General features: G+C 41.6%; 1 protein-coding gene across 1 annotated transcript in view; it reads right to left on the reverse strand.

The window, feature by feature from the left end:
* The window catches only part of TRPC3 (transient receptor potential cation channel subfamily C member 3), a 72,770-nt gene that overhangs the window by 39,556 nt on the left and 7,167 nt on the right, over nt 1–26,047 (reverse strand). Inside the window, exons 2-3 of the mRNA XM_084860262.1 lie at nt 19,711–20,482; nt 2,756–2,941 (exon numbers count right to left, since the gene is read on the reverse strand). Coding sequence (XP_084716388.1) covers nt 2,756–2,941; nt 19,711–20,482 — 958 coding nt within the window. The remainder of the gene's footprint in view (nt 1–2,755; nt 2,942–19,710; nt 20,483–26,047) is intronic.

Genomic DNA, 26,047 nt, shown 5'->3' on the forward strand with positions numbered 1-26,047 from the left:
TCTGTGTGAAACATATGAAGAAGCCCTTATTTATGCAAACCTAATTTATGATTGAGTTCTGTGACTATGTCAAAAATGCAGAAAAAACACCTTGTTGAGCCAGTTTCTGTAACTCTGTTGGCACCTGTGGAGCAGAGGTGATGACGCAGATGTAGTAGGAATTCCAAGCAATAGTGTTTCTAGCATGATGAAATACCATGTTGGTGCTAAAAACGTCCTTCCAGGCTTAAGACTCCTACTCACTCACACAAACCACTGCTACAGAGCTACTTTATGCTTAACAGTACTATCTCAGCACCATATTTAACAAGTAGTGTAAGCAGCATTCTCCATATAGAGTGCTCTTGGTAGAGTTCTCATGACATAATGATGCACAGTGCCCAATACCAGTGAAGTCAAAGGCCGTAAAAGGTTACAAAAACAGTAGGGCCTTGAGGATACAAAGCTTAAAAAAACTCAGCAGGATCTAATCCGTTGACTCATGCTCAAAGGTCACATGCTTGGAAAAAACAAAACTTTTGTTTTGTTGCAGAATGAAAAGCACACTTGTATCTTTCCAGATCACTCAGGGATATACTGCACACTGATTTCAGGCTATAGGCCATCTGCACAGCACCTTCCCATGGTCTTGGTTTGGCCCCATTCTGCACAGTCAGGATTACCAAGACACATTTTTGCCTTTTCTCCTGGGAAATGCCACATCAGCCTTGGTAAGCCAGTGATGCACACTACAGAGCCTGCCTAGACCCATTCATTAATTGTATCCCATTAGTCCTGTGAACAAGAAAAGGACCAGAACAGGATGAAGTATCTGGAATTCATGCAGTGCAGGAGTCAGAGGCACTGCATCAATACACATGGTCTCAAAACAGAAAGCTCTTATAACATAGAAATATATACATAAAGATATATATCACAAGCTTTTAAAAGAATCAAGTATTAAGGGATGAGTTTAAAGAAACTTACACTGCCCAGATCACAGTTAATTTATGCACTGCAGTGTAATTCAGTAGGCTCGCTTTAACAGGTGGCACACTATAAACAGTGTAATTTATAACAGAAGCTGTGAAAAAGCTTACTGTCTCTGAGAACATGACTGTGAATGTAGACCCATTTGGACATAAATAAATGTAGGTGTCACTGTACTTCCTCCCTACAGTCATCTACCATTAGATAGTTTTATCAGAAGTGATCCAAGATGATCTTTCATAAACAACAAAAAACCAGAAAGCACTGGCATGAAAGCTTTATAGCTGTTATTTTTTTAAATACAGAACCTGTCCATGGCACATATTTTTGTTTGCAGGCTCTTTTTAAGTCAGTGAAATCTGCTAGAAATATTCTATAATTCTTATAATACTTCACATGATAGCAGAAACTTGTATGAACAGAAGTCCTCTTCAGGCATTTTAAAACTGAGGCACAACATTCAAGGTTGGACAGCGAGAATGAGCATGGTAGCTCTATGGCCACCCCATCCCCGTACTCATCACCCTCCTCGCGATCAGATCAAATGTCTGAAGCAGGGAGCCTCCTATATCTATGATGGCTCTCCACTTGATGTATAAGGCCTCCACAGGCAGACGAGGCTCCCTGCATCAGATGTTTTCCCTGAATATAAGGAGGGTGACAAGAACGGGGATGGAGGGGTGGGCAAACTAGCATACTCATTCTCACCATCTCACCTTGTGTGTTGTTTTAAGTCAGTTTTAGAACATCTGAAGAGGGCTAGATTGTAGCCAAACACCATTGTTTCAGGCCTAAAATATGCTTCTAGAAGTCAACAGGAATTAACAAGACAGCCAGTGCGGTGTAGTGGTTAGAGTGTTGGACTAGGACCAGGGAGACTTGAGTTCTAGTCCCCATTCTGCCATGATGCTCACTGGGTCATTGGCTCTCAGCTTAACCTATCTTACAGGATTGCTGTGAGAGAGAGAAAAGGAGAGGATGAGGATCGTGTACCCCACCTTGGGCTCCTTGGAGGAAAGGTGGGATATAAATGTAGCAAATAAATAAATAACATGGCAGCACATCTGCTTGAACACAATACAGCAATTCTCACCTGCAAAGGACAGCCTGCTGCAGCTGTTGGCCAGAAGAGCACTAAGACCTTTCAAAAGGTGAGTGCCATTTCAGGTGTAGTCTACTGCACATCTTACCAGTGAGATCTGGACTCTGCACTGCTTGCCTTCCTCGTGTATTGCACTGTGTACTGCACTGACACTACACACACAATCTAAGTGCTGCTGATTTAAATGGAAGAGTTACATACTGTAACTGTATTAGCTGTTTCCCACTGAAATCAATGGGATGTAGATGTGCTTAACTTTTGCAGTATCATGCCCACTGCTTTGGGTTTAAGTGAAGCAGCAGTGCAGTCAAGAGTAACATAAGCATATAGCATCACTCCTGTTTACAGAAGAATAATTTCCCCAGACCTATTACCCATGCTGAAATGGGATCAAGATATGGCTGTTGCCTTAATTTGCCTTTAAAGGCTTCAATAGACAAACAGTGCACATACACAGAAACATTAATTGGATCATGTACAATGGTCCATGCTATCTTTTCATTTAAAAAGGCCAATTTCTCAGCTGTCTTACTTTAACATCAGTTTGGCAGTAAGTTATTCCAGCAGAGGACAGGGCCCATAAAATGCTTACTTACAGTACAGCCCTGTTATAGTGACTAAGGTTATTAACACAGGCAATTTATGACACAAGTGCATCAAATACAATGCTGGCTGAAAGATTACCTTTTTGACTTCATATTTAATTGCCAGTTTGACACGAGTTAATGAAGCTCTGTGCCTTTGTGGTTCAACTGGCTCAGCCTCCAAATCTCCATTTAGAATGGCTTCTACCTCTTCAGAGTCTCGGCAGAGATCAAGGACCCCGACCACAAAATCCTTGCACTGCATAGATAGCTTGCGGTAGTCATTCTAAAAAGGGGGAAATGTAAAGAGAAATAGCCCTTGATTCACATCAAAGTACAGCTCAAATGGATAAGTGTAGCAGTAGGCAGCAGTATTGCAACCGAAACTCTCCCCATGACCTGAATTCGATCCCAGCAGAAGCCGGGTCTCAGGTAGCCAGCTCAGGTCGACTCAGCCTTCCATCCTTCCGAGGTCGGTAAAATGAGTACCCAGCTTGCTGGGGGAAAGGTAGTCACGGCTGGGGAGGGCAATGGCAAACCCCGCTATAGTCTGCCATGAAAACGTCAGCATAAGTGGCGTCCCTCCAGGGGTCAGTAATGACCCAGTGCTTGCACAGGAGGAATCTTTCCTTTAGCAATACAATAACACACATTTATTTAGCATATGTAAAATTGCATGTTTATCTTTATATAGCTCTTTGCCTCCTTTTCTGTCATGGTATTCAAATGACACTTAACAATGCATAGAGACATTGCATAGAGACATACCAATATGCAAGTAAATTACCAAGAAAGTGTATCTAAGTGAAATGTCATTGCCTGATTTAGGATCCAACACACCAGACTTAATAATCTTATTTTATGCCACACCGATTTTTCAATATGTCTTATCTTTTGGAGTATAAAACTGAATTTCTCAGATTTTTTTAACCCGAACATCAGTAACAACACTAATAGGCCTTGGTCTCTGCCACATTTTTCACCTTATTCTCAGGCCACCATCCACTTCCCCCCCCCAAGGATTTGGGAACGTTTCTAAGGCCCAAACTAGGTGCAACACCATTCAACTAAGAGCAGACAATAAAAATTGCCACTCCTCTTACTTCATTCAAAGTCTTCTGCAAAACCCACTGTGAAGCCTTTGCCACAGGCTCCGAGTTCTTATGCTCTTCTGTAACTCTGACTGTAACTAAACCTAACCTTGTGTAACTGAAACTACTGCACATTACTTCATTGTTTAGCCCTGCCTCCCCTTCCTTCGCCCCCTCCCCCTGCCCCATGTTGTTTCACCTATGTTGAATTATAGACAGCAAGCTCCTTGGGGCAGGGACCTTGTCCTGTTGTACTGTAACACACCATGTACACTGATGGTGGAATAACAACAACATACAGAACAATTAAACAATTTGAATAAAATACACATTACAAAAGCATCAGGGCAGGAAAAACCCAAAGAATCAGCTCCAAAAACACACACACAATAGAAATCAGATCAAGTTGGCTCAAATGCCTTCCTGAAGACTGAGGCCTTAATCTGGCACCAAAAAAGAAAAAGTATTGTGGCCTAGTGGGCTTCCCTAGGGAGGGCATTCCATAAAACTGGTGCCACAGCTGAAATGACTCTGCTTCTAGTGGATACCCATCTAACTTCAGCCAGCAGGGGGACATGATGCAAGGCCTCAGATGTTGAACAGAGCCATTTAGATTTAGGGAAGGCAGAGAATTCTGCCACGGATCACGGTGAGGCTGAATGCCAGTGCATTCGGCCCCCCGAACCCCGTGGCGGAACAGCCTGCCACCCCCCCACCCCCCGCGGATCCCCCCCGGGGCCGAGATTCACCTGGGGCAGATCTTCCGGGTGGCGGCGGTTCTGGCTCTGCCAGCGGCGGCGACAGCGGCTGGTCTTCCGACCGGCCGCCGCCGCCGCCATTTCCACTCTGGTAAAAAAAAGAAAGGAAAAAAAAGAAAGGCGTGATAGGCTACGTAAAGATTTACATAGCCTATCATGGCTAGGTTTAAAAAAAAAACACAAACACGACGTGATAGGCTACGTAAATCTTTACGTAGCCTGTCATGGCTGGGTGGGTTAAAAAAAAAACCGCGTACACAAATGGCGGCGGCTCCGGCCACCGCCATTTGCGTTCCTTATTTTTGCCCTCTTAATCTACGTAAATATTTACGTAGACTATGACGGCAAAAATCAAGGGGAACGCAAATAGCGTAGCGGGCGCTATTTGCGTCACTTTTGGATTCCCTGTTTTAGCCTACATACATTTTTTTTTTTTTTTTTTTACCCAGAGCCCTCCGCGGCTGGAAATCTGGCTGTGGACGGCTCTGGCCTGACCGGGCCTGGCCAGCTGCTCCGCGGAGCTGCCGTGGAGCACAGCCAGCCACGGAGGATTCCGGGAGGGATGAACGGAGCACCTCCCCCCCACCATCAACATAATCCGCGAACAGGTGAGTGACTTTCTTACATCCCTATTTAGATTATGCAGATATTCAAAATTCAGCAGATTCTCAAATTAGCATATGGCTTCTGGTTGCACTTCACACAAAGTATCATGAAAAGTGTAGATGCATTGCTTCTCATGAATAGTGGCTGCTCTAATATTTGATTTTGGTCCAAGTGGACCAAAGCATCTTGTTTTCTTTGCATTGACAACTTGGCAGGGGTTTCCCTGGACTATTTGCAATCACCAGAGGATCATCTAATTCTTAATGAAATCAATTTTATCACTGCAATTGTGTCTGAAGATATGCAGGCCTTCCTCACATAAACTGGTTTATTTTTTTGTTTCTATGACTTATAACCTGTCCTACACACAAAGGCTCAGTGTGACAAATAACCAGCAAAAATCATAACATAATATTAAAATATAAAATTCAGACTTTTTAAAATGCATGATTTAAATAGCCCCCTCAGCCTCTAAATGTTTTCCCAAATAGAAAAGTTTTTGCAACACTTTCAGAAGATACTTCAGGCTCAGGGTGTGCTTCAGTTTCACTTTTCTACATGACACTGATGTTTTTTATTGTTTTTTTGTGAATGATTTTCTAGTCTCTCTTCAGCACCCAGGGTGACTTACATAAAAGTTTAAAAACAAATAGAATGTTCAGAAAGCAGCAAGCAAGTAAAAATAAATAAATCCATGTATAAAAAATCCCACTAAAGCTAACACCAAAGAAGTTAGCTGGGTAAATAAAAAGCTTTTTATCTGGCTCCCCAAAGAAAGCAATGCCAGCACCAGGCAGATCTCCATTTCTGGGGAGGGATTTCCACAGGCAAGGTGTCACAACCAAAGCGGCCTTATTTTTGGTCACCACCTGCCCTATTTCTGATGGTGGGCAGACTCCAAGAAGGGCTTCAGAGAACGTTTTTAATAACCAGGTAGGTCTCTGCTGCATGGATAATATGCTTAAGACAGTGTTCTTGGTTTAAATGGGAGACTGCAGTGGGACATTTGGGGGGAGACCGTTTCAAAAGATATGCAAGGCTCAAATCATGTGGGGTTTTGTAGGTTTAAAAACCAGCACCTTAAACCATGCCCTGAAGACTACGGAAAGCCAGAGCTGGAGCACTGGTCCAATATATGCTCCTGGCAAAGCACTTACATTAAGAGGTGAACCCTACAACAGCCCATGGGTTCTGGGAGGCTTGTTACCCATGGTAACAAGCCTCCATGGCTGGGTTCGCACAACACAACAAGCCGTGCTGCTGACAGTAATTACAAAAATTCCCCGGCATGTGACCAACATGCGCAGCGTAGTTAACAAGTCACTGTGGCTTGTTAACTGCCTGCTGATCGTACGAATGTGGTTTTACACCAGCTGAGGCTTCTGAACAGTAATCAAGAGCAGCACTTCATAGAGCACACTACCAGGGCTGGCCCAAGAGGTTTTCTTCCTGAGGCAAAGGACAAAAAGGCACATGCACCCGTGCACACAAACCTACTCCAAGTACAGGAACAAACTGGACTGGCAGTTATTTTACTTCAACACCGATGCAATGACATTGCTCTCCACTGCACAGAAGCAGGCTAGCTTAGGAGATGCAGGACAGGCCTTGTGGCACACAAAGCTCTGTCCTCCAACACACTAGAATGCCCAGGGGACTCAGGAGGAATGACCAGGGAACTGTGGCTGCTTCCCCCCAGCATATGCTGCCTGGGGCAGTTGCCTCACTCTGCTTAATGGTAGGGATGGCCCTGCACACTACAGTGTTCTGTATGCTGGATACAAGTTAATCAGTTTACAAACCTATCTGCCTTTCTTCTGTTACTACTGTTGCCCGTCCCTTACCTTACACAGTTCTCTACAAATCTGTTATTATGTCACCTTAAAAAAAATCTTCCTTTTGTTTAGGAACTCTTTAACACACTATTCACATTGGTAAATAGTACTTCCGGAGCCTGAAGAAACAATTTACTGAAGCAGTGATGAATAGTGTTGAAAACGTATATTCTTCCCCCGCTAACAACATTTTAGAGCTGTGCTTTAAATGACATGTTTATACTTGCCTTGGCATCTTATCCTTCTTTTTTAATTTCAGCATTTTAAACTCACAGGTATACCATTATCAGTATGGCTAAAACTTTGACTTCAAAAGTCATAATCTACCTCCCTGTCCAGAGATCACAAAACCTAAAAGACTGTAAATTCTGGAGATAACTTCATTTGTTTTCTGTTTCTTAGCTTTGGGGAAAGGTTTGAAAACACCGTTCTCAATCTAAAAAACCTTACCTACAATCAGTAAGGTAAAATACGACACATTATTTGTTTATTTTATTTAAAATTATTTAAAATTATTTTTAGGATGCCTTTAAGGGTGGAACACCCAAGGTGGTGTGATTAAAGTGGGTTTTTAAGAATGTGGGCTGAGTATGTCCATGTGAAGTTCAGAACCTGTGAAGCAATCCTGTGGTTAAGGCTGCAATCCTATACACACTTTCCTGGGAGTTAGTTACTTCTGAGTAGATACATATAGGATTGCACTGACAATTTTATTTCAACCCATGCCATCACAAATCTAGCAAAAAGTTAATTGAGTAGATGTGTGCTGAGCTTGCAAGTTGACCCACTATAAAGTGGTATGGTCGGCTCCACTCAGCCAACTTTTTCAACATGTTTGTTGGTCATATGAAGTGGCGCTAATTAATTGATTACAGGAACTGAAGCTTTAAGGAAAAACTATGACACCTGTAATGAAGGTATGGGTTTTTGTCTCTTGTCTCCAGTTGTCTCTTGCACAATACCCAGGGAGATGTTTCTCCAATGCAAAAGCAAAGAAGCTTCTTTCCTATTTTCTTCTGTAGAAAATACCTCTCTTTGCAGATAAAAGCTGTAATTCACAAACTTCTTGCTTCTATTGAATTTAATGGAATAAAAATAATGGAATAAGTGTACATAAAATGGTTAATTTTAAGTACAACCATGCCTTTGCATCATCACTATGAAGGCTGCTAAATTCTAATTACTATCTTTCATCTCAGGGCCAAAACAGCCATTACTTTACATCTGTATCTAGTGGCTACATCTTTCCCGCCATTTTTACTCTCAAGCAGGTGCAGGGGCTCCACTCCAGACTGGAACTCTAGTATGGGAGTGGGGCGCAGAGGGCTTTTAAGATCTGAATTGGGAGCCCTGTGCATACTGTAGAGTAGAAAAAGATGTAGCTGCTGCTAGATACAGATTTGAAGTAATGTCTGTTTTGACCCCCAATGCATCCTAGTCCTTCTTTCCTCATGAATATGTATTTGTGTGTGTTTACAAACGCCTTCCTTCTAAGGTAATAGAAGGCTGTGCTGTATCAGGTCTACTGCCTTCGTGAAGTAATGCAATCACATTTATCAGTAATCTGTTCTATACACCAAATACAATTTCTAGTCACGTTAATGCTGCCCTTAGCCACATACTAAGTTTTACACTCGTTGCACTTAACTACCCATACGTGACAACACCTTTCATGGTTTTTCTCAGTCTACCATTTCTGCTTATCTTCAGAAAGGGTAGATACTAAGATATGAATCTTTCTGCTTAATATCTGTTACTGCATCTCAATTTGTCAATTTGACTTTTCTGAAATTGCAAAGTACACTCTCTCTCCCTCCCACACCCCAGCCCTCATTAGAGCTTTTATTTGACTATCACAGCTTCTGCAAAACTCGCTGTGTATGTATCAGAATCCCATAGATTTTGAGAACACAAACACAGATTTTAAGAGAATCACTTTGATTTCTGCATTTCCTTCTCCTGCAACACACTCGCATGCTTGATTCTTTCATGCACCAAATATTGTTGCTACCCATTCCTACACTTAAATAGTCTTTCACTCTAATTCCCCAACTGATATGAATTTTAGTTATTTCAGTAATTTTATGAGTGCAGTTTAGATCCAGCAAAGTCCATTCTTCATGGGCTTAAGGAAGTGGCAAACTGAACGAAGTAGATTCAGTTCTGTGGCCAGTTATGGGAACGTCTCTCTGAAATGAATGGGACTTAACCATAAGTAGCTTGATTCAGCACTGCAGCCTTCAAGTGCAAATCCCTGGTCTCCACTACAGTATAACCTCCCATTCACTTCAATAGGCCTTCTGAGGGGTTCTGATGCAAATACAGTTGAACTGAATGAAGATTCCGCTAGTAGTGCTGGATGAACAGCACTTTATATTTAATAGCAAAGAACTTACATTTTTAATCCAATTTCCAGATTTCAGGAAATAAGTCACTCTTCCCTTTGCAATTTCTCTGCATTCCCTTTGGATATTAAAGAAGCATTTTTATTTTAAATCTGACTTGAAATTAGTCATAATATTTTAAAAACATTTTGTAGCATATAGAGTTTTACCCTACTATTTTTCCACCTTACATTCTCTGAAGGTTACCTTTTTTAATGGTGGAAGAAGGCTGCAATCCTATGCACTCTTATTAAGTAAAATGTGTGTATTTATTTATTAGATTGTTAAGTTGTGCCTTCTGCCTACCAGGCACCTGGGCTGATGTACAATAAAAACATTAAACGTTCACATGTCACCATGAAACACAGGAGCAAAACACCATGCAATAAAATAAAAGCAGCATTAAAATTAAAAAGTGACAAAACATTATACAACCTTTATGCCAGCTGGAACAGAACAGTCTTTACTTCCTGCCTAAAGTAAAATGGGGTAGGAGCAAATCCCTTGGAGGAAGTTCCAGAATTGGGATGCTACTACCGAAAAGCCCCTTTCTGAAGTATCCACCAACTTAGCCTCTCTAGGTGATGGGACATATAACTGGGCCACCAATAAGAACTGTAAACTGTAGCAGTTTCATTTGGATACATGCATACTATTAATCTGAAAAATTGCAGATTAATTGCAATCATCCAGCCCCTTCTGGACACAACTTTGAATCCCGAAACAATTCATTCTTGAACTTGTTCTAGCGCCTGCCCAAGGAATGGTCTGAAAATACCTGTTTTTTTCCATTCGAAATCTAAGCAAGTCTGGACCTAGTTATGGTCAGAACTTGAGTGGGAAGCCACCTAGGAACTCTCACGTATCCTGGACTGAACTCCTTGGAAGAGAGGAAAGATACAGAATAAAGGACAAAGCACACATCTGTGTATTTAATAGGCTGTGTCTTTTCTATTAGGTTTCACCTAAAAATATTTTAATTGATATTGTTTAATTGTTTTATTATTGTGAATTGCTTTGAAGACTGGTATACAAATAGCATAAAGACTGGTATACAACTCATCAAAACAACTGCAGAATCCCAAATAAATTAGATCAACATTTTCAAATGGGTGCTTCAATTTAAAATGTGCAGCAAATTACTTTTATTTTAAACAGCCCCCCACCCCCATATATTCTTACTGAAAGTGAAAGTCAATCCATTCCTATGAGCTGTAGCACTGGGGCAATGGGTCTGGAACCTTGTAAAGATACCAAGACCCACCTCCATCACTACTACATGTATAGCAGCAACCATTGACACAGCTGCCTCCACGCCTATCAGGCTAGGGTGATGAAAAAACAAGGATAGGGAAGTGGGTCCATCAAGGGCCTTGCACAGATTCTGGCTCTCCAACACTAATGGCAAAGTTGTACCAGCAGCCTACAGTAGTCAGGGGACACATAGGAGCTCTGAAGCAGCTGAAATGGCATATGAGTATGATCTGCACAGCTCTGCCTACATATTACTTTACCTAAAGTGGCACAAAACTCTCCTTGCACTATAGCTGCTGAAAGCATCTCCATATGATCTAACTGCCCAATTCAACCATTATGGTACAATAAAGATATCTGAAGGCAGAAAACGCATTACCACACAACAGGGGTGGACAACACATGGCCCATGAACCACATGCATTCCCCCACCCTTCTTTGTAGTCTCTCCCCCCTGCAGTAACTACTGCCAAATTGCTGCCAAATTTCAGTAGCAGAGTAGCAACGGCAAACCACCACCCCTCCTCATTTTCACTTTCCAGAAGCCCCAGATTTTGGCAGCAATTTGCAGCAGCAATTTCAGCAGTGGGGTGTGTATGGCCCTGAGTGGGTTCAGGAGTCAGGAATTGGCTCTGGGACCCTCTGAAGTTGCCCACTGCTGTCTTACAAGATATATGTCATGCTATGATCCTCAATAAAGCCTAGTATTAACTCTCAACTAAGCAATTATACAAAGCTAAAAGTGCAAACTGTATGATCTATAAAGCGGTTAACACATTTTAAAAATCACTTTGCAATGAAACACACAATTACTACAAATAGCTGCAGCCTCCCAAGAGGGCTCTCCTAAAGGCCTCTTGAAATTAGAGTAGTTTTGCTCAATTCTTAGCAACACTGATTTTTTTTTCTAATTTTTTGTTGTTGTTAGCATGCACTTGTAGAGCATTTAGAAATCCAGACCAGGCAGTTCTCCTTTTCCTGGCAAATGTTTGAAAGCAGGTCTCCTTCTTCCTAAATCCCTGCTACTGTGTTGGATCTGCTCTCACTCAAATATACGGCAGGCCCCTAGCTAGCAAAAGGCCACCCACAACTTAAGACATTATGCAGCAAATGGGAAAGCATGGTTCAAGAATCACAACAGAAGCAGCATGTAATTGCATTCATTCTACCAAGGGAAAAAGAATATGGGAAGAGAATTTAGTGTTCCATCAACCACAAAGACGTCTGTTTTTTATTTTTCCAGCAAAAGACTTCAGCTCCAGCTGGTAGATTTATTACTGCTTTTAAATCATTGTAGTATTTTAAAAACTCTCTTTGAGCAGAGTACAGTACTGAAAAGGGCTCTTTAGACATCAGGATTGGTACAAGCCATGAAAAAGTCACAGTCCGTCGGTACTGACTCTTAATCACTGTACTTCCAGAGGGGCAGCCATGTCGGTCAGTTGCAGCAAAAATAAAAAAAGGTCTTGTGGCACCTTAATGGCATTAGTTGTCATGGACTGCAGCCCATTTCATCAGACGCATAAAGCATTATGTTGAGTTACAAGTATACACACGCACACACACACGGTAGGGGTGGGAGGGAATTGTCAACTGTGTGGTCTGTACTTTCTGCATTTCATTCCCTCTGACCTCACTGCTTACTATCCCTCCCCATCACCATGTGTGTGTACATATACCTGTTAGTCAACATAACAGCTGACTGTTACGCCACAATAAATTTATTTACAACATTTATGTACCGCTCCACATCTAGACAGATTCTGGGGCAGTGAACAATACAAGATAAAAAGATAAGATAAAAGAATAAAACTCCATATTAAAAATAATTATTTTTAAATAAATCTTTAAAATATAAATAATCTGCTAGTCTTTTGTTGTTGTTGTTGTTGTTGTTCAGTCGTTCAGTCGTGTCCGACTCTTTGTGACCCCATGGACCATAGCACGCCAGGCCTTCCTGTCCTGCGCTCTCTCCCGGAGTGTGCTCAAGTTCATATTCATTGCATCGGTGATGCTATCTAGCTATCTCATCCTCTGCCGTCCCCTTCTCCTTTTGCCTTCAGTCTTTCCCAGCATCAGGGTCTTTTCCAGAGAGTTTTCTCTTCGCATTAGGTGGCCAAAATATTTCAGCTTCAGCTTCAGTATCTGTCCTTCCAATGAGCACTCAGGGTTGATTTCCTTGAGGATGGACTGATTTGACCTCCTTGCAGTCCAGGGGACTCGTAAGAGTCTTCTCCAGCACCACAGTTCGAAAGCATAAATTCTTCGGCGCTCAGCCTTCCTTATAGTCCAGCTCTCACAGCCATACATTACTACTGGGAAAACCATAGCTTTGATTAGACGGACCTTAGCTTTGATTAGACGGACCTTTGTCGGCAAGGTGATGTCTCTGCTTCTTACTATGCTGTCTAGGTTGGCCACAGCTTTCCTCCCAAGGAGCAAGCGTCTTTTAATTTCATGGCTACAGTCACCGTCTGCGGTGATCTTGGAGCTCAAGAAAGTAAAATCTGTCACTGCTTCCATTTCTTCCCCTTCTATATGCCAGAAAGTGATAGGGCCAGATGCCATGATCTTCGTTTTTTTAATGTGGAGTTTCAAACCAGCTTTTGCACTCTCCTCTTTCACCCTCAACAAGAGGCTCTTGAGATCCTCTTCGCTTTCTGCCATTAGGGTGGTATCGTCTGCATATCGGAGGTTGTTGATAATTCTCCCAGCAATCTTAATTCCGACCTCTGATTCATCCAACCTGGCATTTCTCATGATGCACTCTGCATATAAGTTAAATAAGCAGGGTGACAATATGCAGCCTTGTCGTACTCCTTTCCCAATTTTGAACCAATCGGTTGTTCCATGTCTGGTTCTTACTGTTGCTTCTTGACCCTCGTACAGGTTTCTCAGGAGACAGGTAAGGTGGTCTGGTACTCCCATCACTTTAAGAATTTGCCACAGTTTGTTGTGATCCACACAATCAAAGGCTTTAGCGTAGTCAATGAAGCAGAAATAGACGTTTTTCTGGAATTCTCTTGCTTTCTCCATGATGCAGTGAATGTTGGCAATTTGATCTCTAGTTCCTCTGCCTCTTCGAAACCCAGCTTGTACTTCCGGTAGTTCTCGGTTCGCATACTGCTGAAGCCTAGCTTGTAGGATTTGGACCATAACCTTGCTGGCATGTGAAATGAGCGCAATTGTGCGGTAATTTGAACACTCTTTGGCATTGCCCTTCTTTGGAACTGGAATGTAAACTGACCTTTTCCAGTCTTGCGGCCATTGTTGAGTGTTCCAAATTTGTTGGCATATTGAATGCAGCACTTTAACAGCATCATCTTTTAGGATTTTAAATAACTCAGCTGGAATACTGTCATCTCTGCTAGCTTTGTTGTTACTAATGCTTCCTAAGGCCCACTTGACTTCACTCTTTAGGATGTCCGGCTCAAGTTCAGTGACCGCACTATCATGGCTATCAGGGACATTCAGATCTTTCCTGTATAGTTCTTCTGTGTATTCTTTCCACCTCTTCTTAATCTCATCTGCTTCTGTTAGGTCCCTGCCTTCTTGGTCCTTTATCATGCCATTCTTTGCACAAAACGTTCCCTTGAGATCTCCAATTTTCTTGAAGAGATCTCTAGTCTTTCCCATTCTGTTGTTTTCCTCGATTTCTTTGCATTGTTCATTTAAGAAGGCCTTCTTGTCTCTCCTTGCTATTCTCTGGAACTCTGCATTCAGTTGGGTATATCTTCCCCTTTCTCCCTTGCTTTTTGCTTCCCTTCTTTCCTCAGCTACTTGTAAAGCCTCATCAGACAGCCACTTTGCTTTCTTGCATTTCTTTTTCTTTGGGATGGATTGAGTTGCTGCCTCCTGAACAATGTTACGGACCTCTGTCCATAGTTCCTCAGGCACTCAGTCTATCAGGTCTAATCCCTGAAATCTATTCCTCACCTCCACTGTGTATTCATAAGGGAATGAATGAATGTATGATTTAGGTCATACCTGAATGGTTTAGTGGTTTTCCCTACGTTCTTCAATTTAAGCCGAAATTTTGCAACAAGAAGCTCATGATCTGAACCACAGTCAGCTCCAGGTCTTGTTTTGACTGCCTGTATAGAGCTTCTCCATCTTTGGCTGCAAAGGACATAATCAATCTGATTTCGATATTGACCATCTGGTGATGTCCATGTGTAGAGTCGTCTCTTGTGCTGTTGGAAAAGAGTGTTTGCTATGATCAGCGTGTTCTCTTGGCAAAACTCTGTTAGCTTTTGTCCTGCTTCATTTTGTACACCAAGGCCATGCTTGCCTGTTATCCCGGTGATTTCTTGACTTCCTACTTTAGCATTCCAATCCCCTATGATGAAGAGGACATCTTTTTTTGGTGTTAGTTCTAGAAGGTGTTGTAGGTCTTCATAGAACCGATCAACCTCAGCTTCTTCGGCATCAGTGGTTGGGGCATAGACTTGAATTACTGTGATGTTGAATGGTTTGCCTTGGATTCGTACTGAGATCATTCTATCGTTTTTAAGATTGTACCCCAGTACTGCTTTTCCCACCCTTTTGTTGACTATGAGTGCTACTCCATTTCTTCTAAGGGATTCTTGCCCACAATAGTAGATATGATGGTCATCTGAATTAAATTCGCCCATGCCTGTCCATTTTAGTTCGCTGATTCCCAAGATGTCGATGTTCAATCTTGCCATCTCATGTCTGACCACTTCCAACTTACCTTGATTCATTGATCTGACATTCCAGGTTCCTAAACAATATCGTTCTTTACAGCATCAGATTTTCTTTTCACCACCAGACACATCCACAGCTGAGTGTCCTTTCGGCTTTGGCCCAGCCGCTTCACTCTTTCTGGCGCTACTTGGAAATACCCTCTGCTCTTCCCCAGTAGTATATTGGACACCTTTCCGACCTGAGGGGCTCATCTTCCGTTGTCATCTCTTTTAGCCTTGTGATACGTTCCATGGGGTTTTCTTGGCAAGAATACTGGAGTGGGTTGCCATTTCCTTCTCCGGTGGACCACATTTTGTCAGAACTCTCTGCCATAACCTGTCCGTCTTGGGTGGCCATAGCTTATGGCTTCACTGAGTTATGCAAGCCCCTTCGCCACAACAAGGCAGTGATCCATGAAGAGGTGTTTATTAAGGTGCCACAAAACCCTGTTGTTTAATCATTCAAGGTTTTCTTAGCATTATTACTCTTTTCCATCTAATCATGCAAAAGGCTTTTTATACAAGACAGACTTAATAATGCCAGCGATATTTCCTTGACAAGAGATAATCTAATGAATAGCAGCAACTGCTCTTTTAAAGTATTAGATCATGATTTTATTTTTTTGCAAAATAGCAATAACCTTAACAGAATGAGCATCTCCTCATGGTTGCCAAAAGAGCTAGTTAAGCGTCCTGTAATTCATCTATTCCAAACTTGTAGAGAATGAAAAGGTGTGTGTGAGTGTGTGTGTGTGTGTGTGGGGGGCTATTATGCTTGCTCTGCCTCAAATAGTGACAAGTGGATGCATGATTCAAGTGATATGCCAGATCCATTCTAAAACACAAAATTCTTCCCTGGCCACAGATTTTGGTGAGGAAAGCAACTGCCTGGGCCATTAGATAAACCAAGAATATCAATGAAAACCCATGACTGTATGCGCTCTCCCTCTGCTTCCCCAACTGTCAGTGTTATTAGCTATGTTTTGTTCCAATTTTTGAGCATCCCAAAAACAGCATTTCTACCCCAAACCTTGTGGGCAACAGGGTCTAATGTTTTCATATTTATTTCTCCTCTTGGAGTAAGATGAAGAAGGCTGAAGAATGAACCCAAACCTAATTCTACAGTACTTTCTGATCCAGACCAATGACATTACTCCAGATGGCAAGCAAGGGCAAACTGCACCATGGGGTCCAGTTCATCCCTCCAACTTTCCCACAATTTGGCTGACCCTGATTGCCACTATTAGATTTCACTTTTCAAATTATTTTTGCCTAGCCACGAGGCAAGTGACCATCGTGTGTCTTGGGCAGCAACTCGTTAGTCCTGTCTCTGGGCCATAAAGACATATCTACAAACTGTACATATTCTAGACATATTGAACTGGAGAAGTCATACAGACAAAATCTGTAAGGAAATATACTGCATGACCAGACTGACAACAGCCTGTTGCAAATAAATATAGGACTGTTCAAAGACCTCTCAGAAAGAATTGTCAAATTATATAGAATGCTGAAGCATTGTGAAAGGGCTCTTTAATAATATACCTGTTATTTATTTTACATACCACCATCCAAGGAGCTCAGGAGAGTATACTTTGTTCTTTCCCTCACTGCATTTTATCTTCAGAACAACCCTGGAAGGTAGCTTAGGCTGAACAGTAGTGACTGGCCCAAGGTCACCCAGTAAGCTTCATGGCTGAGCGGAGATTGTAACCCAAGTCTCCCAGGATCTAGTCACAACATTAACCATTACACTACACTGGCTCTGTTGGAAGACTCTTCCTTGTAATTAGATCATTTTGTAAAATTTGGATATTGTTGGACAAGGGATTAAGATCTGCTACACATTTTTATTATGTATTTATTACATTTTTATCCAGCTCTTCCTCCAGAGGCCTCAGGATTTCCCTGCCCTGCAACACAGCTCTTCAAGGCACCCCAATTAAATGGGTCGACAGTTGCAATTCTAGTTAGTGGTGAATGGGGTTTTACACATAAAGCAATGATTATGGCTTCAGGAAGTCTCTCAGTATAATGCAATCCATCAGTGCAATAGAGCAAATATCAACCACAACCTGGCAAACAATATTAACACAGCAACGGCATCAAAGCCTGAAAAGAACAACCAACCTGTCCCACATATACACTAGTGGCCTACAATGTAGGTCTAGTACTAGGGGATGCCAACGATCCCTTTCTAATGTTCGCATTCTCCACCCTTGAACAAACACAGCAAACTCTTGAGAAGCTGTGTCTTCTTCTGTCAAAGACAACATATTTCTCTTTTCCTGAATGGATGGGTGGTACCATCTCCTGCTATACTTAGCCTAACTGTCAGCCCTTAAATGTTTGATCAAGGTTTTCCTATTAATGCAAAGTGCATGCACTAGATAAAATCTGTGTTTATCAAGGTTTGTTTGAACTTTTCTTATCTGTCTTGAAGACTTTTTTCCAAGTCAATATACTTCAATGAATATTTAGTTCTGTTCTTATTCAGTTATGGTTATCCTGTTTTGCTATTATATGGGTTTGAGTTCAAGGAATTCAGAATATGCAATGTATTATTTCATCATGAAATGTTATATAGCTACAGGATACAAGTACAAAGAATGTAGTTTCTATTATGTACCATTACAAAGAGATTTAGAAAGCTTAATTCTCTATCAGCTATGTTTCTGAGTTCAAGCCAAAGCTAACACCTTAGTAATAATGTCACTATTTGCTTTGGTCTACAGCATTTACATACAGACTATTCTTGCCAGAAATCCTTGTCCTATTAATATACATTCAGTTACATTCAGTAAACCACAACTTCGTGTTTCTGCTAACTGCATAAAGATTGCTTTACTAGAAGTTGAAATGCCAGAGCCTAGCCTTGAAAGAGTTTCTTATGCCTGTAATAGCTGCATGTCAGGCTTTTCAGCATTACAGTCTTCCTTCCAACAGTAACTTCGTAACTCTAATAATAACCAATTTTATAAAATCAAGAGACATAAGATAACTGGCAAGAAGAAATGCAGTTCCCAGTCACACACACCACTTAACAAGTGATCACCCTAGCGCAATGTATAAAATACAAAGAATTCACATAACTATAAAATAATACATGTAATTAAATTACTTTGTTGCAAAATAAATAATAACAAAGAGGTCATGTACATTTTTTGTATGAGATTATAATACATACTATATAAAATTTAAAAAAATGAAGTGTTTATTTATTTGACTTGTACCCTATCTTTCTACCATTATATTTGGATATTAATCCAAATATAATGCCACAAATACAAGGTATCTGACGTGCAAAAAGTTAAAATTTTCATCAGTTGGACACTATATTGGAAGTGCCATTTAAGGAGCTCAATTGCTCTACAGCTTGGCTTTAGTGAGTAGATTTTAAGATGTACATTATGTCTGGGCACTGGAGTGATTCTTTGCTGCTATGTTGTAAGACAGACATATACCCATATATCACCACCATCTCCCAAGTTCTTCACACACACACACACACACACACACACACGCTTATCTCTCTTCACAGCTCTCCAGGCTTGGAACAGGCTTCATAGATTAATGTGTTTTCTTCCTCCTCACAATAATTTAGGAAAAAGTTAATTAAGAAGTGGAATCCAACAGTGACCCAGAAGAACCCCATTAAAATGTTTGCTTCAGCTAGATAAAAGTGCCATTTTTATAACTGATTTTGTTTACAACCTGTATCCTCTGACCTAGTTTCTTTTATATGGAAAAACCTACATCATGATAGGGCTATTCTTTGTAACTTTGTGAGATATGAAAAAGAGCCCAAACAGCATAAAAGGGCAGAACTAAGTAAAGTGTATCAGGTCTACTTAATGAAAAATCTGGGAAAAAAACAGAATAATCAGCATTCTGCAACACTATAATGGGTATAAATGAAAAACAGGATAATAGGTGGGTCATCTGTACAGATTGTAACAGCTGGCTCTTGGCACCTTAGTACATTTCTGAGGATGAATAAGCATAGTGTTCTTTTTGATAAGGAAATGACAAATGCATGTAGCTTTCATAACCTGTAAACGTCAGCATTCAAAAGGTGTGAATAAAAACAAAAATACTCATTTAAGACCTGAAAACTGAATGGTGGCTCAGATAACATTATTTAAATTGAGTGCACTTCAAAGAAACAATTATTTTCTGTTAGAGTGAACAACACTGTTTTCATCTATTCCAACAGGAATAATGCACTTTTTTTCTGATCACACCTTGCACTTTAAGTGAAGTATTTTCATCTAAAGCAAAACTGTGTGTTTTAAAAGATTGAGGCATCAGAGCAGCAACATTGACAGGAACAAATAAAACTGTGGGGAAATGAGGTGAAGTGTCTGACTCCACTAAAGTCAACATAACAGACAGAGAAGGTATGAATAGAAACATCTTACCTTGAATTCTTTTTCAATATTAGCCAGTTTGGCAAGCTCATTACTAAGTTCTAGAGCAGTGAGAACTGGATCTTCGCTAGACAGGGACAGGTAGGCAGGACTTGCCAATCCTTTATATGCATTTATTCTTGACCTGGAATGGCTAAATGAATCAATTTTTTGTTTCTCAGTACAATCATTGCATTTGCAGAAATAATCATGAGGTCTCTCTATCCTTGCCCCTTTCAGTAACAGCATGTGAACCACCTCATATTTCTGACAATGGGCAGCTAAAATGATGGGGGTGATGTCCGGGGAGAAGCGGGTGCCATCTTCGTCATAAGAATAAAAGTCATCATCCTGGAGCTCCTGCTCACAGGGACTCAGAGTCAGCCGCTTGCTAGCGGCAAACCCAGGGTGATTCAAGATCGCTTCCACTATCCGGATGTACCCTTTGCTGATGGCAAGCAGCAGGGCATCTCCAATCCGTGCCAGATTCTCCTTCTTTAGCAGTAGTTCCGTCACTTCTAAGTGTTCATTCCCCACAGCAAGCTGCAGGGCATTTTGGCCCATATAGTCAACACAGTTGACATTCAGTGTTTTCGACTCTTCCAACATTTTGCGCACTACAGGGATGTTCCCATACTCGGCTGCATCCAGAAAGCGCTCCTCCTCTGCTGTGAGGCTTGTACCCCTGTCATTGAACATAAAAGCTGGACCTCTAATCGCTTGCCGCCTTCCTTTTTCCCTCATCACAGTCATACGCCTCAAAGAAGGGCTTCCATCAATGGACCTAATGAGCAAAAACAATCATTTGAGGATATTTTATAGCAGTCATTTCCTTGGCAGCGCCTCTTCAGAATCTACACCCTTATGATATTGCACCTGAGTTATGTAGGGACACAACAGAAGCATTCACACAGATCAGAGAAAAAGAGCCCAGGTTTCACACCACATAGGGTCATTATAGTGTTGCTCCATTTACAAAAAAGCAGGCAGACCACACAGTCATCATAGCAATATCCTCTGTTGCCCTCCATAGGCTTAGGATAAAATTGTTGGAGCTTGGCCATTCTCTTCCAATAGCTGTAGTGGGGGTACCATAAAGCCTAATTAATAAATTGCCAGGCCTCTGGTGCTTGGAGTGGGGGTACCATAAAGCCTAATTAATAAATTGCCAGTCTTAAAGGAGCCTCACCTCCTTGCCCTTCTGAATCTCTCTAAAAAGGCTGGGCAAGCTTTCTGAAGTTTAAATGGGACAGCAAGTTCAGTAGTCAGCTGATTAACAGAATATATCACAGGTGATCCCTTCTTTTACAGTGTTGTGCTCCTCACCCCACAAGGATAGGTTGCTGCCATTCTGTTGTTTCTATGGTTTCCCAAAACACCAGAGACAAATACCTGAAGCTTCTTTATTCCAGGCACTCACCAATAAAGTATTTTAATAACTAGCCTCTTGCTTGGCATTTCTAGAAGCATGCTTGGGCATCTTTTATGGTACTACATATATGTGTCTAAAGAAAATATACTATCATCAATATACACATAATTCCAGCTCAACCAAATCAGCTATTGAAGTTCAATGTTAGTGAAAATGTTCTAGGTGGAATGACTGCAAGAAAGCAATCCTAAAACCACTATGTCAGAATGGGCACAACCCAGCCAAAGTTAAGTACTTTTCAGCCCAATTGATTTCATTTAACTTCCCTATTGAACAAAGTAGAACAAGTGCTTAATTTTGACATAATCATGCTCAGTGATAACATTTCTTGGACACAGCCTCCCCTATCTCAACAGCTTTGGGTAGAAAACAGTGTATTATTCTATTGTATTCCTCCCTATCCTTTTGAACTAAGAGCATGGAAAGCAAACACCTAAGGGCATGTGCGACAAAAACAATTCTAAAGCTGTAATACATTTATCAAGTCAAAACAGATAAGCCAGCAAGCAAAGGTACAGTACAAACACAAAGGGATTTTTGCTAAATGTACAGCATGCAAACTCATATTTTTTATGAAATCATGCGTGGAATACTTTATTGATGGTATTACTGTTTATCCAAATTTTTTTAAAAACAAAAACCATATTGGAAATCACAAAAGGTGCAAAGAGTGTCCCAGCATGTTTTGAATATCAAAAGCTCTTCATGAGGGGAAAGTATCGAATGTGCTCATTAACAGTTCACATTGGAAAAGCTCTTGCTAAAAGCTCACATCACTTAGCAGGTGGAGTAGTATACCTTTAGGGATGTCAGAGAATTCCGCGACGGATCTTGGTGAGGCCGAATGCAAGTGCATTCGGCCCCTCGAAATCCATCGCAGAACGAAGACCCTGCCTCCCCCAACCCACGAAAGTCGGGCGGCACAAAGCCCCCACCCCACCCCGCCCCATGAAAATTGCGCGAAACGGAGCACTTACCTGCTCCCGTCGGCACTGACTTACGAATGGCGGCCGCCCTGCAGCCACCATTTGCTTCTTTCAAGCCGTGATAGGCTACGTAAATACATACGTAGCCTATCACGGCAGGCTAAAAAAACAAAATACGCATACGCAAATGACAGCGGCTACGGCCGCCGCCATTTGCGTTCCCTATTTTTGGTTGTCTTAGTCTACGTAAATATTTACGTACACTAAGACGGTGAAAATAAAGGGGAATTCAAATAGCGTCCGCTACGCTATTTGCGTTCCCCCTTAGTTTTGCCATCTTAGTTTATGTAAATATTTACGTAAACTAAGACAACCAAAAATAGGGAATGCAAATGGCGGCGGCCATAGCCGCCGCCATTTGCGTACACTTTTTTTTTTTTTAACCCAGACATGATAGGCTACACAAGCTTTACGTAGGCTATCACAGCTGAATTCAGGGACACGAACGCCGGCGGCTACGTAAACATTTACGTAGCCTATCACGGCTGACTGCAGGGACGCAAACGGCGGCGGCTATGGCCGCCACCATTTGCGTCCCTGCTAGCCAGCAGCCGGATGTCCGGCTGCTGGCGGAGCCGGCTGGCAGCTCCGCAGAATCCCTGCGCAGCGGAGCCAATCGGTGAGGATTCCGGGGGGAGGAAAGGAGCGCCTCCCCCCCCAGGGGAACCCGGCGGAGCCAGGTAAGGGGGGTTTCGTACATCCCTATATACCTTTTCCGGTTGTCTACTATGTTTGTTAATTGGTGCAGCCCTCTTTCAAGCTGATTTCTCTTTTCCATCTACTTCTCCCTAGACTCGCTTCTAAAGTAACTGCAGTGAAAAAAAGTCCTCATGATTTCCTGTGGGAAAACTATTTATTTACCAAAAGAGGGTTTTCTGTGACTGTGAAAAAAAGAATTCTGTGTAAGCCCCTTTGAAATGAGTGGAAGTTAGACAGCAGCAACAGCTGTTCATGTTGGTGTGAAGTTTAAGTGGCCAAGGATGGGAACTTTTGAACGCTCTGTAGTCTCATATCCTTTTCATGGTCCCTACACAATTTATTTTTTTCCATTTATCTCGTTCCGGTCTTCACCATCTCCCCAACAAACATTAAAATAGGAAAACTAAATATTTTTTTATAAAATTCTAGAATATGGTTATAAATTGAAACATTTCATGAAAATATTCACTGTAATGCATGGCACCAAACTGAGACAAAGTACAAAATGTAAAGCTAGTATGGAATAGCAGCCCTTTGCACCAGTTTTAAAAAAATTATACAGAAAAATTGTCTTTTAAGTTAAAAAGCTATAGGCCTCTGTCTCAGATTTTAACTAATGGAATTTCATTGCATTTGGTGGAGTAACTTTACAATTTGGCTGCAAACCAACAACAATTTACTACTCACAAAAAAAGATGCCAAATGTTTAATAGCACGGCATTGCCAGACTATATAGCTAGATGGCAGATGCAGTTGTTTTCACTTAGTATTTGATCACACAACCAAAAAGCTAGAGGGTTTCTTCTACCACCCGTTTCTTAATTCTATCTTGAATTAATAAGCTTATCTTAAGTAATGCACACAACTCTGAAATAGAAACCTGAAGTTAACAACTTTCATTAATTTTTGTGAACTGCCTAGAGAGCTTCAGCTATCAGGCAATATAGAAATGAAATAAATAAATTTATTGGTGTAAGTCAGGGCCCCTTTTGGCCTTCCAAGGCTATCAGAGCCAAGGATCACTTGCAGTAAGTGTCAATCAGTGACTACTGTCATGTTCTCCAGCCCCCTCTAGCTCAGAGAAGAACTCCGGGGGGGGGGGGGAGCTTTGTTTAGTAACTTATCATCTGCTACTCCATGATCTTCCAGGCTGAAGAAAGTCATTTTACAGGACTCCTTGAGCCCAGAGAGCACTCTTCTGATGAAAACCTCACTACCACCATACCGTAGGAGTCAGCCGCTGCAGAATAAGACTGCAGCCCTTTTGAAGTAGACCGCTTCTAAGAGAAGGCAGTGTTGTAGATCCAGACCTGCCAGCCTTCCTAAAGCTTCAAAAAGCCTCTGCACGTTGCTGAGACAACAGCTCTTCCTGAGTAGGTTCCAGCCACCATAGATTTATCCAGGGTCCTGGATTTATTTAGGGTGCGAAAAGCAATTACAAGAAGCTCCAAAACTGGGGAAATGGGCATCAAAATGGCAAATACAGTTCAAAGTAAGCAAGTGTAAAGTGATACATGTTGGGGTAAAACATCCCAACTTCAAGAATAAGTTGATGGGATCTGAGCTAGCAGTGACTGACCAAGAAAGAGATCTTGTGGTGATGGCTGACAGCTCGATGAAAATGCTGACCCAGTGTGCAGCAGCTGTGACAGGGAACTTGGCTGGAGTAACTCCCCTATGAGGAAAGGTTATAAGATCTAGGATTGTTTAGCTTAGAAAGAAGGCAAGTAAGGGAAGAGAGGTGTACAAATTATGTACGGTGTGGAGATAGTGGATAGGGAGATTCCCCCTCCCCCCGTCTCATAATACTAGAACCCAGAGTCATCCCAAGAAGCTGATTGGTGGGAAATTCAGGACAGATAAAACTTCAGTACTTCACAGCATAAACTATGGAATTCTCTACCACAAGATGTAGTGATTTTTAAGCCAATTTAGATAGCTTTAAAATGGGCTTAGACAAATTCCTGGAGAAGGCTATCAATGGCTACTCCTGATGACTATATGCTACCTCCAGTATCAGAGGCGGAATGCCTATATACACAGTTGCTGGGAACCATGGACAGGAAGGTGCTGTTGCACTTATGTTCTTCTTGTGGGTTTCCCATGGGCAGCTGGTTGGCCACTGTGTGAACAGAGTACTGGACTAGATGGACCCATGGTCTGATGCAGCTTGGCTCTTATGTCCTAGAAAGCATGGGCATACTGCATAGCTGGACCTGACTCTGCCACACCCTTCTATGAAGTGCAACTACTTCAGATTGACTCCCCTGAGAACCTTGAGCCAAGCTGGCCATGACAATTACTAGTCATGACAGCTATATGCCATAATTGCATGTACTGCCCCCAGGATCAGAGCAGCATGCATCTCTGAATACCAGTCACTGGGGAACAACAGTGGGAGAGGACTCTGCCCTCACGTCCTGCTTGTAGACTTCCCACAGGCATCTGGTAGGCCACTATGGAAGAATGGATGCTGGACTAGACAGGCTTTCAGTCTGATCCAGCAGGACTCTTCTAATGATCTTATAATTACATCACACCATCATATTAGTTTTCCATCCTCTATGAAGACTACTGGCAAGGCAAAACAGTGAATACATATAGCTTCTCAAGCTGGCTCACCTTCTACCTCCCATTGTGTAAATCCTGGATAAGCATCATGGGATGGCAAATGAATATAGGAAAGTGCCCCTAATCAAAGACAGCTATTATTATTTAAATGATGATCTAATGTCAGATTCACACCCTGATGATGTAAACAAATATAATTCTGAAAATGACTTAAAAGGCTTGTCATCTCAGGATAATTAATCATTTATAAGAAGACTTCAGGGAAAACCGGGTTCCTAGTTTGGCAGAAAGGTGGCCTAGAAACTTTTAAAGAAATTAATTGTTTCTATGTAATGCTGGCAATGGAATCCTTGCTGGGAGTTCTGCCAGAGTAAGGCCTTCTTGCACTGGAAGGCACAGGACTGAGCTGCCTGTAGATTTCTTTTTTGCCTTTTCAAATTATTACAGAATCTTGAGCAGGTGTTTCCAGTAAACTTTCTATAGCAATAGCAAGAAAATGTTTCTGGTTTAGTAATAACTCCTTTACAAGCCAGCATTGTCATTATCACTTTTCTGTATGTGCATGGATATCAACACACAGCCCAATTAGCAGGGCCTTCATCACAAGCTAATTAGTACAGGATTTAGTATTGCCTTTTGCCACGCTGACTTCATTAGCACA

Source organism: Heloderma suspectum, chromosome 5, assembly GCF_057233095.1.
Source record: "Heloderma suspectum isolate Gila_16-S chromosome 5, 16-S_ref, whole genome shotgun sequence".
NCBI classification, from domain to species: Eukaryota; Metazoa; Chordata; class Lepidosauria; order Squamata; family Helodermatidae; genus Heloderma; species Heloderma suspectum.